This window comes from Bufo bufo, chromosome 9, assembly GCF_905171765.1.
Source record: "Bufo bufo chromosome 9, aBufBuf1.1, whole genome shotgun sequence".
Taxonomy (NCBI): Eukaryota; Metazoa; Chordata; class Amphibia; order Anura; family Bufonidae; genus Bufo; species Bufo bufo.
In genome coordinates this window covers 173766149-173785058 of record NC_053397.1, presented here as the reverse complement: position 1 = coordinate 173785058, position 18910 = coordinate 173766149, and the positions used below count along the sequence as shown (strand labels likewise).

General features: G+C 43.1%; 1 protein-coding gene across 1 annotated transcript in view; it reads right to left on the bottom strand.

Moving 5' to 3' along the window:
* LOC120978606 (inter-alpha-trypsin inhibitor heavy chain H3-like) overlaps positions 1-18910 on the bottom strand; it is a 135755-nt gene that overhangs the window by 59561 nt on the left and 57284 nt on the right. The window contains exons 9-10 of the mRNA XM_040406851.1: positions 16629-16745; positions 5690-5858 (exon numbers count right to left, since the gene is read on the bottom strand). Of these exons, the coding sequence (XP_040262785.1) occupies positions 5690-5858; positions 16629-16745 (286 nt within the window). The remainder of the gene's footprint in view (positions 1-5689; positions 5859-16628; positions 16746-18910) is intronic.

The window sequence follows — 18910 nt, the reverse complement described above, 5'->3', positions numbered from 1 at the left end:
CTTAATATGCTGCTTTTATGTATGCTTAATGGATTACAATTAACTCTATTATTCCTGTGGATTACAATTGACGTTTGCCTGTCTCCAGAGGATTCTACATCAAGTACTTCAATGAAAGACAGAAACATGCAATGCGACAATTAACTGCAATATAGAGTACAAAATTGCATAATAATAACAACAAGTGCTACACTATAAGTGCGAGATACTTGGCAAATCGGTTTGTACAAAATTATTTGAGCCCGTCTGCCGAGCCTCAAGGCGATCTCTGTTAGACGGGTTCCTACGCGAAATTCTACCTGTTAGGTGCCATGACGACTACCATACACTTCAGGGAGTGTAGGTTCCACATACCTACGCTAAATTTTACCTGTTAGGTGCCATGACGGCTACCATACACTTCAGGGAGTGTAGGTTACACAGCAGGCCCACTCCACGACATCACCGGCGCCAAATGGCTACCAAGGACTGCAGTAAGAGTCCAAAAACTATCCCACTCCTGGTGCCATGGCTTCAGTGAGTGAAGGGGAGCAGGCCTGACTATGTACTAACACTAATTAAAATCAAGTAATGGGAACCAGCGGCCCAACCTATAGACCGGATGGAAGTGGGTGCTCACCTCTCGGTCCACCCAGACCGCACGGTAGACAAAAATTGGTAATAGAGAAATGAGGGGCACTCCTTATAAGGGAACAGAAAGCGGTAGTAAAGATAAAATATATATCCAATTAAAATTTAATGTAAATAACACGCATCACATCCAATTGTCATATAAAAACATTAAATCAATAACAATAAAAATAGAAAACCAAAGGTAGGGTTCTGAAGAGACCTATTGCAAATTAAAGTTCAAGGGTTTATGGGACACTGCCCACAATGAGAATCAGTCCCAGCAGGTCTACATGTACCTGAATGCAATTCCAAGAGCGTGTGGTTAGATTGTATCAAGTGAAGGTATAGTTGCCACACAATGTCCAGCTTCAAACCTCCAGGGCAGGAGGATAGATGGTTAAATCAAGTCCTGGAGATAATCGCTTTTCAAATGTAATAGCGAAATAATAGCAGTGGATGCTTCTTACCATATGCCTTCAGTAAGCTCGCTGTAGTGAAGCGAAGTAGCAGCCAAGCACAGCTGAACGCGGCGTCCCACGTGGTATGGAGTCAGAGTGTGACGTCTCATGTGACTCACCAGCTGGAGCTGTGGTAGCGTATCTTGTTGCGCTTACAAACACCACCTCAATGCGAGACTGGCTCTGCAAATCACCCCGACCGACGTAGTCACTGCTCGGTCACTTGTGATACTTGGGGGAAAAGGCTCACTGTCCCGACTTGCCCAAACGCGTTTCAGGGTATACACCCCTTCCTCAGTGGTGGAGACAGTGAGCTCTGGACAGCTTTTTATATCCTCCCAGGAAGCCAGCCACAGGTGAGACTGCACTAATTGGGACCTCAGGAAAACCCGATGTGGGAATCAGTAATAGTCCATGTAGAACATCATATCCTACAGCATTCACAACATCAATAAAATAAACATATTAAAAAACAGTTATAAGATAATATGGGTGTCTCCTCATGCGGTTATATCACCCATATTATCTTATAACTGTTTTTTAATATGTTTATTTTATTGATGTTGTGAATGCTGTAGGATATGATGTTCTACATGGACTATAACTGATTCCCACATCGGGTTTTTCTGAGGTCCCAATTAGTGCAGTCTCACCTGTGGCTGGCTTCCTGGGAGGATATAAAAAGCTGTCCAGAGCTCACTGTCTCCACCACTGAGGAAGGGGTGTATACCCTGAAACGCATTTGGGAAAGTCGGGACAGTGAGCCTTTTCCCCCAAGTATCACAAGTGACCGAGCAGTGACTAAGTCGGTCGGGGTGATTTGCAGAGCCAGTCTCGCATTGAGGTGGTGTTTGTAAGCGCAACAAGATACGCTACCACAGCTCCAGCTGGTGAGTCACGTGAGACGTCACGCTCTGACTCCATACCACGTGGGACGCCGCGTTCAGCTGTGCTTGGCTGCTACTTCGCTTCACTACAGCGAGCTTACTGAAGGCATATGGTAAGAAGCATCCACTGCTATTATTTCGCTATTACATTTGAAAAGCGATTATCTCCAGGACTTGATTTAACCATCTATCCTCCTGCCCTGGAGGTTTGAAGCTGGACATTGTGTGGCAACTATACCTTCACTTGATACAATCTAACCACACGCTCTTGGAATTGCATTCAGGTACATGTAGACCTGCTGGGACTGATTCTCATTGTGGGCAGTGTCCCATGAACCCTTGAACTTTCATTTGCAATAGGTCTCTTCAGGACCTTACCTTTGGTTTTCTATTTTTATGGTATTGATTTAATGTTTTTATATGACAATTGGATGTGATGCGTGTTATTTACATTAAATTTTAATTGGATATATATTTTATCTTTACTACCGCTTTCTGTTCCCTTATAAGGAGTGCCCCTCATTTCTCTATTACTAATTAAAATCAGCCTATAGGGCAGACAGGGTGGTCAGGAGTGCATGACTGAGGAGGCAGCCACACCTCCAGTACAAACTGCAAAGAAAAACCAAAAAAGGGGGTCAGTCAGCACATACCAAACCGCAGAAGCACATTGCTATGGCAGGGAACAACATTGAAAGACCGAAACATGCAATGCGACAATTAACTGCAATATAGAGTACAAAATTGCAGAATAATAACAACCTACACTCCCTGAATAATGTAACCTACACTCCCTGAAGTGTATGGTAGCCGTCATGGCACCTAACAGGTAAAATTTAGTGTAGGTATGTGGAACCTACACTCCCTGAAGTGTATAGTAGCCGTCATGGCACCTAACAGGTAGAATTTAGCGTAGGAACCCGTCTAACAGAGATCGCCTTGACGCTCGGCAGACGGGCTCAAATAATTTTGTACAAACCGATTTGCCAAGTATCTCGCACTTATAGTGTAGCACTTGTTATTATTATGCAATTTTGTACTCTATATTGCAGTTAATTGTCGCATTGCATGTTTCTGTCTTTCAATGTTGTTCCCTGCCATAGCAATGTGCTTCTGCGGTTTGGTATGTGCTGACTGACCCCCTTTTTTTGTTTTTCTTATCAAGTACTTCAAGTAAAAGGACTCAAGTCATATTTGAGAATATTATTGCACTAATAAATACATAACGTATGTGCACTGTTTTTCCAAAATGTTTACTGCAATGTTAAAAGCTTGCACCTAAAGAAAAGACTCAAACGTATACCTGAGCACTTTGTGATCTCTATGTGATATTATTGCACTGTTTATGCACTATTGTTTACAGGTTATGCAACGTTCAAGTATTATATGCCCATTGTTCTATTTTAGGTGCCGCAATGTGACCTCATGCACTTATTGTGAAATTGCACTTAACTTTTGCACTTAGCTAGATATTAATCACCAAAAAAAATGAAACTGACTTTCGTGTGTATGAAAATCCAAAAAGCTTTATTGTAAATATATATAAACAGTACATACATGTATTATTAAACAGGCAGCACAAGGCGGGACACACAGATGAGGAGCAGAACCCAAGGAGAGGCCGGGAGATCAGTGCACAAAAATACAGGGAAAAAGAATACTAGCTGAAAGAGCATACCTCAGAGTCTCATAGCAGCAACGCCCCAAACACAATGCAACAGAGGCGATTGTGGAGACTGAGGTTAAGATGGAAGAAACACAAAAGGAACACTATTAAACATACCCTGAATGGTGCAAAGATCTCTCGGCCAACTCCTGACCCAACGCCGTTTCGCCAGTAGATCCCCGGAAGAAGCCAGATCTACTGGCGAAACGGCGTTGGGTCAGGAGTTGGCCGAGAGATCTTTGTACCATTCAGGGTATGTTTAATGGTGTTCCTTTTGTGTTCCTTCCATCTTAACCTCAGTCTCCACAATCACCTCTGTTGCATTGTGTTTGGGGCGTTGCTGCTATGAGACTCTGAGGTATGCTCTTTCAGCTAGTATTCTTTTCCCTGTATTTTTGTGCACTGATCTCCCGGCCTCTCCTTGGGTCCTGCTCCTCATCTGTGTGTCCCGCCTTGTGCTGCCTGTTTTATAATACATGTATGTACTGTTTATATATATTTACAATAAAGCTTTTTGGATTTTCATACACACGAAAGTCAGTTTCATTTTTTTTTTGGTGATTATTATGACCCCTTGGGGGTCTGATGTTTTGATATCATTCTGTCTGGTTAATATTGGTTAACTTAGCTAGATATGTAGCACCTTACTCCAGTGTCTCCCCCCCCCCCCTTTATACGGACTGCCTATCTGGATGCTTAATACTAATGGCCTACACCCGGTATTATATACCCATAGGTACCCAGGGTAGGACCAAGTGGTAAGTCCCGGCAGGTCTAGTAACTACACGGGTAACCCAGCTGCTTCGGGAATGGTTAGAGGAGTTTTTGACCCCTCCTTCCCGCTTATTATATGTTCAGGATTGCTCCCATCCTGAGGTGTCTTCCAGGAGTTTTTTATGGGATTATCATGCCCTCCTCCTGTGACTGCCAGAAGTGCATGGAGATGTTAATACCTACCCTTCTGTGCCTTTGCCTAATGTATGGCACCTCAAACCTTAGAGCCACTTTTAGCTACCCATAGTCACCATAGTGATCGTGCTATAAGCCTTATATTTTGACTTTGGTGCAGGGAAGGGAATACAAGATAAAGCCACCCTTCCATTTGCGGGCATTTCATTACATAATGGTGGGATTACAGAGTAAAGACAGAGTAAAGACACCCTCATGCTTTCTTTGGTGTTAGGATCCGGAACACTTCAAAGTCAGTCAGTAGTGAGTGCAGACCTTTGGTTCACTGGTTATACCGAGAGGTAAACTGTTAATTAGGACACCACACTCATGCAAGGAGGAACCTCAGGTTAGCCGTTATATGTTAGTCTTTGTATGTGTTATGTGTAATACATGCAGCACTTTGTACTTGTTTGGGTACCCCACAGCTGGTTCCTCCCCTCCTAAGCGTAAGCGGCTTAACTCAAAGTAAGGGGGAATGTAACACCCCATAGTTGTGTTACTAAACTCTTTTACTCCGCTACAATCTCCGAAGAGCCTTAACTTTGTCATCTGATGTAATTGTACATTATATCCTCACAACTGTGCATTATAAACTATGTAAAGTGTATATTGCTGTAATTTCCATGTTGTGCAATGTTCTGGTAAGGACTTAGGTTCAGTTTAGTGTTTCTAAGCTGGAATAGTTCATTCCAGTTTAGCTCCCCCCTCTGTCAGCAGAGTGGGCTGTGCCCACATCCTGCAGCATGGGGAGGGAAGGAAGTTAGAGTCAGTGTGCCAGCCACCCCTGTTGGGAAAGGCTGTGTGTTAGTCTTCAGGAGTCGCCCTGCATAGGGAACCAAGCCAGGATCTTGTCTTGGCTGAGACATTGATCACCATTCACCATACAGAGACATTACACCACTCTGGCATTCCTAGCCTGCGGCGTGAGTTATAACACCTTGGAGGGCCCTGTGCTTGTACCCTGCGCACGCTGCAATTGGCGTCACGAACAAACTATAGACTATCACCTACACCTGACCCAGCCATTGCATAATTTGGTGTCAGAGTGCATAACCCCGGTCCAGCTCGTTGCAAAAGTAGCTTACAGACTCCCTTTAAGAGAAAACTTTACTTACTACCACCAGGATTAATCGTCTGGACAAATTTTCTAGCTTCTTCTAGATTTTCAGGCGTTGCTTTGACTAAAGTATCCTTCCACGGGTAAATTCTGTCGTCAAACAGTATGAAATTAAAGTGATCATGTTCCGACGTGTCATTCAGAATTCGGAGAAGGGCTTCTCTCGTCTGTGTACAGATACAGTTGTTATTTATTTCATATGCAATACACGAATTTCAAGACAGGAGGCTTATTCCGCCGGCCTTAGTTTATCAGGTCACACAATGAGATTACTATTGGTTTAGGAAATTTTGTAAAACACCTGCTTTTCTATGTGTGCAAAAAATCATACACATTCAGTACATTATAGGGCATGGCCTAATTTCATAACATATAAGTAGGTACATATTAACACCTTAAGGACCTTGCCATTTTTCACCTTAAGGACCAGGCCATTTTTTGGAAACTTGTGAAAAATTGTAGTCAATATAATTCAATGTATCTGGAGTAGTGATACATCATAAAAGAGTTATTACTTTACATTTCCACTTTCATGTTTGCATCATTTTGTAATCAATTTTTTAGGATCTTATAAGGCTTAGAATTTTAGAAGCAAAAACTGCGGCTCAGATGCGGACCAAAACCACGGCAGTAGTGCATGTAGCCTAATACACTGATAGTTTGCCTATGAGACCCAGCTTGGGGGCTGGGCCTCATAGGCCTCCATAGCTGCCGGGCCGCAAGGCCTTTGAATGGCTTGGGGCTGCCATGGCAACCATCGGGTCCCCGTCACCGCAGCACGGGGATCTGATGGCTCAGGAGAGGGTGCGCAAACCTCCCATGCTGATTGCGGCATATGAGGGGTTAATCCACCGGCATCTGCGTTATCACCGATGCTGGTGGATGAAGCAGGGATCCAGCTGTCAGTAACAGCCGGATCCCTGCTGCTGATCGCAGCACCGCACATGGGGGAATAGAAGGACCGGAGGACAAGAATGCTCGTCCTAGGGCACCAAGTACCGGCCATTTAGGACGAGCACTCTCGTCCTGGGTCCGTAACCACCTCCGGACCGCCTAACGCAGGATCGCGTTCCGGAGGTGGCAGCGCTACGCAGAGTCACGCATATACGCGTCATCTCGCGAGACGCGAGATTTCCTGTGAACGCGCACACACAGGCGCGCGCGTTCACAGGATCGGAAGGTAAGCGAGTGGATCTCCAGCCTGCCAGCGGCGATCGTTCGCTGGCAGGCTGGAGATGTGATTTTTTTTAACCCCTAACAGGTATATTAGACGCTGTTTTGATAACAGCATCTAATATACCTGCTACCTGGTCCTCTGGTGGTCCCTTTTGTTTGGATCGACCACCAGAGGACACAGGCAGCTCTGTAATAAGTAGCACCAAGCACCACACTACACTACACCCCCCCCCGTCACTTATTAACCCCTTATTCACCCCTGATCACCCCATATAGACTCCCTGATCACCCCCCTGTCATTGATCACCCCCCTGTCATTGATCACCCCCCTGTAAGGCTCCATTCACACGTCCGTATGATTTTTACGGATCCACTGATACATGGATCGGATCCGCAAAACACATACGGACGTCTGAATGGAGCCTTACAGGGGGGTGATCAATGACAGGGGGTTATCACCCCATATAGACTCCCTGATCACCCCCCTGTCATTGATCACCCCCCTGTCATTGATCACCCCCCTGTAAGGCTGCATTCAGATGTCTGTATGTTTTTTACGGATCCACGGATACATGGATCGGATGCGCAAAACACATACAGACGTCTGAATGGAGCCTTACAGGGGGGTGATCACCCCATATAGACTCCCTGATCACCCCCCTGTCATTGATCACCCCCTTGTAAGGCTCCATTCAGACGTCTGTATGATTTTTACGGATCCACTGATACATGGATCGGATCCGCAAAACACATACGGACATCTGAATGGAGCCTTACAGGGGGGTGATCAATGACAGGAGGTGATCACCCCATATAGACTCCCTGATCACCCCCCTGTCATTGATAACCCCCCTGTCATTGATCACCCCCCTGTAAGGCTGCATTCAGATGTCCGTATGTTTTTTACGGATCCACGGATACATGGATCGGATCCGCAAAACACACACAGACGTCTGAATGGAGCCTTACAGGGGGTGATCACCCCATATAGACTCCCTGATCACCCCCCTGTCATTGATCACCCCCCTGTAAGGCTGCATTCAGATGTCCGTATGTTTTTTTATGGATCCACGGATACATGGATCGGATACGCAAAACACATACGGACATCTGAATGGAGCATTATAGGGGGGTGATCAATGACAGGGGGGTGATCACCCCATATAGACTCCCTGATCACCCCCCTGTCATTGATCACCCCCCTGTCATTGATCATCCGCCTGTCATTGATCATCCCCTTGTAAGGCTCCATTCAGACGTCCGTATGATTTTTACAAATCCACTGATACATGGATCGGATCCGCAAAACACATACGGACGTCTGAATGGAGCCTTACAGGGGGGTGATCAATGACAGGGGGGTGATCACCCCATATAGACTCCCTGATCACCCCCCTGTCATTGATCACCCCCCTGTCATTGATCACCCCCCTGTCATTGATCACCCCCTTGTAAAGCTCCATTCACACGTCCTTATGATTTTTACGGATCCACTGATACATGGATCGGATGCGCAAAACACATACGGACATCTGAATGGAGCCTTACAGGGGGGTGATCAATGACAGGGGGGTGATCACCCCATATAGACTCCCTAATCACCCCCCTGTCATTGATCACCCCCCTGTAAGGCTACATTCAGATGTCCGTATGTTTTTTACGGATCCACGGATACATGGATCGGATCCGCAAAACACATACGGACATCTGAATGGAGCCTGGCAGGGGGGTGATCAATGACAGGGGGGTGATCACCCCATATAAACTCCCTGATCACCCCCCTGTCATTGATCACCCCCCTGTCATTGATCACCCCCCTGTAAGGCTCCATTCAGACATTTTTTTGGCCCAAGTTAGCAGAAATATATATATTTTTTCTTACAAAGTCTCATATTCCACTAACTTGTGTCAAAAAATAAAATCTCACATGAACTCACCATACCCCTCACGGAATCCAAATGCGTAAAAATTTTTAGACATTTATATTCCAGACTTCTTCTCACGCTTTAGGGCCCCTAGAATGCCAGGGCAGTATAAATATCCCACATGTGATCCCATTTCGGAAAGAAGACACCCCAAGGTATTCGCTGAGGGGCATATTGAGTCCATGAAAGATTTAAATTTTTGTCCCAAGTTAGCGGAAAGGGAGACTTTGTGAAAAAAAAAGGAAAAATCTATTTCCGTTAACTTGTGCCAAAAAAAAAAAAATTCTATGAACTCGCCATGCCTCTCATTGAATACCTTCGGGTGTCTTCTTTCCAAAATGGGGTCACATGTGGGGTATTTATACTGCCCTGGCATTTTAGGGGCCCTAAAGCGTGAGAAGAAGTCTGGGATCCAAATGTCTAAAAATGCCCTCATAAAAGGAATGTGGGCCCCTTTGCGCATCTAGGCTGCAAAAAAGTGTCACACTTCTGGTATCGCCGTACTCAGGAGAAGTTGGGCAATGTGTTTTGGGGTGTCATTTTACATATACCCATGCTGGGTGAGATAAATATCTTGGTCAAATGCCAACTTTGTATAAAAAATGGGAAAAGTTGTTTTTTGCCGAGATATTTATCTCACCCAGCATGGGTATATGTAAAAAGACACCCTAAAACACATTCCCCAACTTCTCCTGAATACGGCGATACCACATGTGTGACACTTTTTTGCAGCCTAGGTGGGCAAAGGGGCCCACATTCTAAAGAGCACCTTTCGGATTTCACAGGTCATTTACCTACTTACCACACATTAGGGCCCCTAGAATGCCAGGGCAGTATAACTACCCCACAAGTGACCCCATTTTGGAAAGAAGACACCCCAAGGTATTCCGTGAGGGGCATGGCGAGTTCCTAGAATTTTTTATTTTTTGTCACAAGTTAGCGGAAAATGATGATTTTTTTTATTATTTTTTTTTCTTACAAAGTCTCATATTCCACTAACTTGTGACAAAAAATAAAAACTTCCACGAACTCACTATGCCCATCACGAAATACCTGGGGGTGTCTTCTTTCCAAAATGGGGTCACTTGTGGGGTAGTTATACTGCCCTGGCATTTTAGGGGCCGAATGTGTGAGAAGTGGTTTGAAATCAAAATCTGTAAAAAATGGCCGGTGAAATCTGAAAGGTGCTCTTTGAAATGTGGGCCCCTTTGCCCACCTAGGCTGCAAAAAAGTGTCACACATCTGGTATCCCCGTACTCAGGAGAAGTTGGGCAATGTGTCTTGGGGTGTCTTTTTACATATACCCATGCTGGGTGAGAGAAATATCTTGGCAAAAGAAAACTTTTCCCATTTTTCTATACAAAGTTGGCATTTGACCGAGATATTTATCTCACCCAGCATGGGTATATGTAAAATGACACCCCAAAACACATTTCCCAACTTCTCCTGAGTACGTCAATACCAGATGTGTGACACTTTAAGTGGTTAAGGGGGTTTTCAGATTTAAATTATTTATCTCATAGATCTGCAAGTTATTTAAAGGGATATTACAGTTTCAGCAAATAAAGTTTTTTGAGAGATCCTGAATAATATGAGAAATTGATACTGTTTTTGGGAAAATTGTTGTTGCCTCTCTTGACATGCCTGTTTTAGTAACTACTTGCATTCCCCATGTAATAATAATTATGGAGCATCTGCTCATATGACTCTACATTGTGCTATTCCTCTATTATTTTTTGTAAAAGGTTGTGAATAAATTGGCAGCATTCCAGTTGGGGCTGTGTCCCTGCACAGTCTGACACTAGCAACACTGATTAGATAGTGTTTTACTATGCAAAGACACACCCCAACTGGTAACACCCAAATGGACCTTTAGTGCAGACTGATCTATATACAGTCAGGTCCATAAATATTGGGACATCAACACAATGGATTTGAAATTAAACGAACAAGATGTGCTTTAACTGCAGACTGTCAGCTTTAATTTGAGGGTATTTACATCCAAATCAGGTGAACGGTGTAGGAATTACAGCAGTTTGCATATGTGCCTCCCACTTGTTAACCCCTTAAGGACGCAGGGCGTATCGGTACGCCCTATTTCCCGAGTCCTTAAGGACTCAGGGCGTACCGGTACGTCCTAGCTTGAACTCAGTATTCCGGCGCCCGAGGGGTTAAACGGAACGGGATTTCGGCTGAAATCCTTCAGCCGGCATCCTGTGACAACGCCAGGGGGGGTCATGTGACCCCCCCGTGTCGGCGATCGCAGCAAACCGCAGGTCAATTCAGACCTGCGGTTTGCTGCGCTTTTTGCAGTTTCTGATGCCCGCGGTCCCTGACCGCGGGGATCAGAAACTTTTGAGTGCCTATAATCAATATTTTTCACCCCCCCCCTGCACCCCTGCACGATTTTATGCCGGCGGGTGGTGCGGGGGGGGTGTCGCATGCGGTGGGGGCGGTGCGGGAGGCGGGCGGTGCGGCAGGCGGGATCGCGATCCCCCGCCCGCCTCCCCATGAATGATCGTTGGCTTCTAGTGGTTGTACCAGGGTGCCAGCACATTGCTGGCACCCTGGTATAAATGGCTGACATCTGTGAAGATGTCAGCCGTTTAACCCTTTCCATACCGCGGTCCGTACGGACCGCTGTATGGAAAAAGTTAACTGTCGTCGGTCAGGGAGCTCCCTCCCTCTCCATCGGGGGGCTGCTGTGCCTTTGCAGCCCCCCGATGGAGAGGGAGAGAGCCCCCAGAGAGCCCCCCTCAGCCCTGTGCTTACCCTTCCCCGTCTGCGAAGTTCTGAGCAGACGGGGAAGGTTCCCATGGCAACAGGACGCCTGCTCAGGCGTCCTGCTGTCCATGGTGCTGAACAGATCTATGCTGAAAGCATAGATCTGTTCAGTGTAAGTAAAATACAGTATAGAACAATATATATTGTACTGTACTGTATTATACAGACATCAGACCCACTGGATCTTCCAGAACCAAGTGGGTCTGGGTCAAAAAAAAAGTTAAAAAAAGTGAAAAAAGTTAAGATAAAAAAAAAAACATTCATCACTGAATAAAAATTAAAAAAAATAAAATACACTACACATATTAGGTATCGCCGCGTCCGTAACGACCTGATCTATAAAACGGTCATGTTACTTTCCCCGCACGGTGAACACCATAAAAATAAAAAAATAAAAACTATGAGAAAATTGAAATTTTGCCCACCTTACTTCCCAAAAAAGGTAATAAAAGTGATCAAAAAAGTCACATGTACGCCAAAATAGTACCAATCAAACCGTCATCTCATCCCGCAAAAATCATACCTTACCCAAGATAATCGCCCAAAAACTGAAAAAACTATGGCTCTCAGACTAAAGAAACACTAAAACATGATTTTATTTGTTTCAAAAATGAAATCATTGTGTAAAACTTACATAAATAAAAATAAAGTATACATATTAGGTATCGCCGCGTCCGTATCGACCGGCTCTATAAGAATATCACATGATCTAACCCCTCAGGTGACCACCGTAAAAAATAAAAAATAAAAACGGTGTAAAAAAAGCCATTTTTTGTCATCTTACGTCACAAAAAGTGTAATAACAAGCGATCAAAAAGTCATATGCACCCCAAAATAGTGCCAATTAAACCGTCATCTCATCCCGCAAAAAATGAGACCCTACTCAAGATAATCGCCCAAACACTGAAAAAACTATGGCTCTTAGACTATGGAGACACTAAAACTTTTTTTGGTTTTAAAAATGAAGTTATTGTATAAAACTTACATAAATAAAAAAAAGGTATACATATTAGGTATCACCGCGTCCGTGACAACCTGCTCTATAAAATTACCACATGATCTAACCTGTCAGATGAATGTTGTAAATAACAAAAAAAAAAAAAACGTGCCAAAAAAGCTATTTCTTGTTACCTTGCCGCACAAAAAGTGTAATATAGAGCAACCAAAAATCATATGTACCCTAAACTAGTACCAACAAAGCTGCCACCTTATTCCGTACTTTCTAAAATGGGGTCACTTTTTTGGAGTTTCTACTCTAGGGGTGCATCAGGGGGGCTTCAAATGGGACATGGTGTCAAAAAAACCAGTCCAGCAAAACCTGCCTTCCAAAAACCGTATGGCATTCCTTTCCTTCTGCGCCCTGCCGTGTGCCCGTACAGCGGTTTACGACCACATATGGGGTGTTTCTGTAAACTACAGAATCAGGTCCATAAATAATGAGTTTTGTTTGGCTGTTAACCCTTGCTTTGTTACTGGAAAAAAAATATTAAAATGGAAAATCTGCCAAAAAAGTGAAATTTTGAAATTGTATCTCTATTTTCCATTAAATCTTGTGCAACACCTAAAGGGTTAACAAAGTTTGTAAAATCTGTTTTGAATACCTTGAGGGGTGTAGTTTCTTAGATGGGGTCACTTTTATGGAGTTTCTACTCTAGGGGTGCATCAGGGGGGCTTCAAATGGGACATGGTGTCAAAAAAACAGTCCAGCAAAATCTGGCTTCCAAAAACCATACGGCGCACCTTTCACTCTACGCCCCGCTGTGTGGCCGTACAGTAGTTTACGGCCACATATGGGGTGTTTCTGTAAACGGCAGAGTCAGAGCAATAAAGATACAGTCTTGTTTGGCTGTTAACCCTTGCTTTGTTAGTGGAAAAAATGGGTTAAAATGGAAAATTAGGCAAAAAAATGAAATTCTCAAATTTCATCCCCATTTGCCAATAACTCTTGTGCAACTTCTAAAGGGTTAACAAAGTTTGTAAAATCAGTTTTGAATACCTTGAGGGGTGTAGTTTCTTAGATGGGGTCACTTTTATGGAGTTTCTACTCTAGGGGTGCATCAGGGGGCTTCAAATGGGACATGGTGTCAAAAAAACAGTCCAGCAAAATCAGCCCTCCAAAAACCAAACGGCGCACCTTTCACTCTACGCCCTACTGTGTGCCCGTACAGTAGTTTACGGCCACATATGGGGTGTTTCTGTAAACGGCAGAGTCAGGGCAATAAAGATACAGTCTTGTTTAGCTGTTAACCCTTGCTTTGTTAGTGGAAAAAATGGGTTAAAATGGAAAATTAGGCAAAAAAATGAAATTCTCAAATTTCATCCCCATTTGCCAATAACTCTTGTGCAATACCTAAAGGGTTAACAAAGCTTGTAAAATCAGTTTTGAATACCTTGAGGGGTGTAGTTTATAGAATGGGGTCATTTTTGGGCGGTTTCTATTATGTAAGCCTCGCAAAGTGACTTCAGACCTGTAGTGGTCCCTAAAAATTTGGTTTTTGTAAATTTCTGAAAAATTTCAAGATTTGCTTCTAAACTTCTAAGCCTTATAACATCCCCAAAAAATAAAATATCAATCCCAAAATGCTACAAACATGAAGTAGACATATGGGGAATGTAAAGTCATCAAAATTTTTGGGGGTATTACTATGTATTACAGAAGTAGAGAAACTGAAACTTTGAAATTTGCAAATTTTTTAAAATTTTTGGTAAATATGGTATTTTTTTATGCAAAAAAATTAACTTTTTTGACCCAATTTTAGCAGTGTCATGAAGTACAATATGTGACGAAAAAACAATCTCAGAACGGCCTGGATAAGTCAAAGCGTTTTAAAGTTATCAGCACTTAAAGTGACACTGGTCAGATTTGCAAAAAATGGCCAAGTCCTTAAGGTGAAATAGGGCTGAGTCCTTAAGGGGTTAAGGGACCAAAAGTAATGGGACAATTGGCTTCTCAGCTGTTCCATGGCCAGGTGTGTGTTATTCCCTCATTATCCCAATTACAATGAGCAGATAAATGGTCCAGAGTTCATTTCAAGTGTGCTATTTGCATTTGGAATCTGTTGCTGTCAACTCTCAAAATGAGATCCAAAGAGCTGTCACTATCAGTGAAGCAAGCCATCATTAGGCTGAAAAAACAAAACAAACCCATCAGAGAGATAGCAAAAACATTAGACGTGGCCAAAACAACTGTTTGGAACATTCTTAAAAAGAAGGAACGCACCGGTTTGCTCAGCAACACCAAAAGACCTGGAAGACCACAGAAAACAACTGTGGTGGATGACCGAAGAATTCTTTCCCTGGTGAAGAAAAGACCCTTCACAACAGTTGGCCAGATCAAGAACACTCTCCAGGAGGTAGGTGTATGTGTGTCAAAGTCAACAATCAAGAGAAGACTTCACCAGAGTGAATACAGAGGGTTCCCCACAAGATGTAAACCATTGGTGAGCCTCAAAAACAGGAAGGCCAGATTAGAGATTGCCAAACGACATCTAAAAAAAGCCTTCACAGTTCTGGAACAACATCCTATGGACAGATGAGACCAAGATCAACTTGTACCAGAGTGTGGGGAAGAGAAGAGTATGGAGAATAAAAGGAACGGCTCATGATCCTAAGTATACCACCTCGTCAGTGAAGCATGGTGGTGGTAGTGTCATGGCGTGGGCATGTATGGCTGCCAATGGAACTGGTTCTCTTGTATTTATTGATGATGTGACTGCTGACAAAAGCAGCAGGATGAATTCTGAAGTGTTTTGGGTAATATTATCTGCTCATATTCAGCCAAATGCTTAAGAACTCATTGGACGGCGCTTCACAGTGCAGATGGACAATGACCCAAAGCATACTGCAAAAGCAACCAAAAAGTTTTTTTTAAGGGAAAGAAGTGGAATGGTATGCAATGGCCAACTCAATCACCTGACCTGAATCAGATTGAGCATTCATTTCACTTGCTGAAGACAAAACTGAAGGGGAAATGCCCCAAGAACAAGCAGGAACTGAAGACAGTTGCAGTAGAGGCCTGGCAGAGCATCACTAGGGATGAAACCCAGCATCTGGTGATTTCTATGCGTTCCAGACTTCAGGCTGTTATTGACTGCAGAGGATTTGCAACCAAGTATTAAAAAGTGAAAGTTTGATTATGATTATTATTATGTCCCATTACTTTTGGTCCCTTAACAAGTGGGAGGCACATATGCAAACTGTTGTAATTCCTACACCGTTCACCTGATTTAGATGTAAATAGCCTTAAATCAAAGCTGACAGTCTGCAGTTAAAGCACATCTTGTTTGTTTCATTTCAAATCCATTGTGGTGGTGTATAGAGCCAGAAATGTTAGAATTGTGTCAATGTCCCAATATTTATGGACCTGACTGTATATACACATATACATGCATACTGTCAACTGCAGATGTAGATTTGGAAAGTTTTACAGAGTAACTAATAAAACAATTTTGTATTTTATTATACTTTTACTCCCCTAAAGTGCACCATTCACTCTGCATTTAAACTCAGTTCTCTTATACACCGCTGACAGCTCAGCGGTGTACGGAGTACAGGCTGTGAAATTTATGAATGGGGCTGTAGCAGCGCTGTGAGTACTGGCAGGAGCGCATATTGCCGCTCCTGCCCGTGACCCCCGGAGGTTTACTAACTCCTGGCATAGTACATGGGTACCCTGTACCCATGTACTATGCCAGGATTAGCTGAGCGGAGCATGTTCTCCTGCCCGTACTCCCTGCTTATGCTGCTTATTTCACAGTCTGTACTCTGTACAGCTGAGCTGTCAGCGGTGTACAGAGAACTGAGTTTTAAGTGCTGAGTGAATGGTGCGCTTTAGTAAAAGTATAATAAAAATATAAAGTATATTAGAAATAGTTTTATTAGGGCATTAGGGACAACATATTAAAAGTTCATATAAGGTTTAGATACTCTTTAATTTTACTTAAATGTTAATTGTGTCACACTTAATAGATATACAGGATAAAAAGTAACGCAATAAATATAAGTGAGATATCAGAATCTAGAAAGTACAAAATGATGTACAGAATATCTTACCTGCTCTATTTTTCTTCCCCACATTGATCCACTTCTGTCTATGACGTAAACTACATTTTTTGGTACACCAGATAATTTAGGGGGAGCAAAAAAGTGAACAAAATATCCATTGACAACCTAAAAAACAAATATAACAAAGTTATTGTCATACCAAAAGTGTATCTATACTATGTGGGCAACTGCAGATAGTATCACATTACTGAGACCTCTTTCTATCCCTAAAGGGGTTGTCCCACAAAAATATTCTACAGTTTTCAAACCAGCACTTGGATCTGAATACTTTTGCAATTGCATATAAAATGTACATATATAGCACCACCTGCTGTTTTTTTTTTTTCTTATTTCTTTGTCCTGCTCACTGAGATGGCCGCAGATGCTCAGTTTCATCCTTTAACTGCCTCCTGAGCTGTGATAGGGAGAGCTGAGACCCGCCTCCTGAGCTGTGATAGGGAGAGCATGGACACGCCCCCTTAGCTGCAGCAGAAAAGACACTCCCCTTGAGCTCTCAGCTTGATATAAATCTAGCTGAGCAATGAATGTGGAGATCTCTGGATCGATGTGAGGTACAGGGCTGGTTCTAGCTTTAGAAAGAGATTCTCATGTACTATATGATGTCTGATTTTCATTTTTTACATTACACATGGCATAATGCCTTTAAGTGTAATCTTATATTATTCTTCCTTCTTCTATGGAAGGAGATTTACTAAGGCCTCTTTCACACACCTGTGTCAGGGATGACATCCATAACAAGATGGACTGCATTTTTTCCATGAAGATGTAGGTGAAGGGTCCATTGCTGGTATGTGTGTGTGTTTTTTGCCCCCCATGTGTTATCCGTATTCCACAGGCCTATAGGCCGATAAAAGGTGATTTCCAGAGTATTATCTACCAATGGTCAGTGAAAACCACCAAGGCCATCCAATTTCTGTCTGTGGTTTTTACGGACCCATAGACTTCATGGGAGTGTTTGGCTAGCATCACACACCAGAGTAGTGTATGTCTCCATGGTTTTCCAATTAACCCACAGAATAAACACGTTGAAATCAATAGCTCTGTGTACTGTCTGTGGAGAACGTTTACAGCAAACATCCCTGATTCACTGACATCTGAAATAGGCCTGAGCAAAATGAGGCAAAATATGGAATATCTAACATGTTCTGAATTTATCATGTGTTTTAGACACTTTTTCAGTCCTAGCCAAACTTGAAAGTGGGAGATATTACTAACTATATTTAAAATGTGCGTCTTTTTGTGAATGTAAAATATGAAATTATATGGTAAGCAAGCCACGAGGAGGCTTAAAGGGTTTATCCAATCCCTATAATGACCCCCCCCTCCCCAATGCCTGGGCCCCTCCTATAGAGAATACTTAACTGCTCCCCGGTACCCATGTTACTCTGGATCCCTGCACGGCCGGCACTGCATCTCCCCGCTGCTCGGATCAAAACATCCCGCTACGGGGGAGCAGCCAATAGCAGGACGCGACAGGGACGAGCCTCCCTAGCGTCACCCGCGATGCTGAGAAGTATTGTCTCCGTCGCGGCCTGCTATTGGCTGCTCCCCCTGTTGCCAAAAGTTTTATTCCGAGCAACGTGGAGATGCAGCGGCGGCCATGCAGGGATCCGTAGTGATGTAGGCGCCGGGGAGCAGGTAAGTACAGTATATTGTATACAAGTGCACTGGGCAGTGGGAGGGTAATTTCAGGGTTTGAATAATCCCTTTAATGAGAAAACATGAGTATAATATGACTAGGAAGTTTATCATGATACATCTATCATTCCAATATATTTTCTGTAATTTTTGCCATTTTCGCCAACTCCCTAGTGTATCTGTATGCATCTATAAAATTATATATAATGATAAAATATAATGATATATATAATGAGGAAGCCTGATTCTCAGCCCAATTTGTACATTGACCCATATATGACACACTTTAGATTAATCCTTACGTGGTAACCTGGAAAACCTACCTTTATATGCAGTACCCTGAATTCTTGCACTAATGGAGTCTGATTGCCTGGACTGTGAATGGATTTAGCCACCAAATTTTTATGTGCAGCAAGTCATTTTCCTGTTTTATGACGCTTTATATGAGAACTGATGCCTTATTTACATACATAATGTATGAGGTATGAGGATTCCACTGTTTTATATAAACATGTGAAATGCCAAAATGTGTATATGTTCTAATAATGTCTGTGTTATGGCTGGTTTTACAATTTATGCAGCAATAATGGGGTGGATCCCTCCTAGCAGTGAGTATTTCCTTAAGGGCTTAT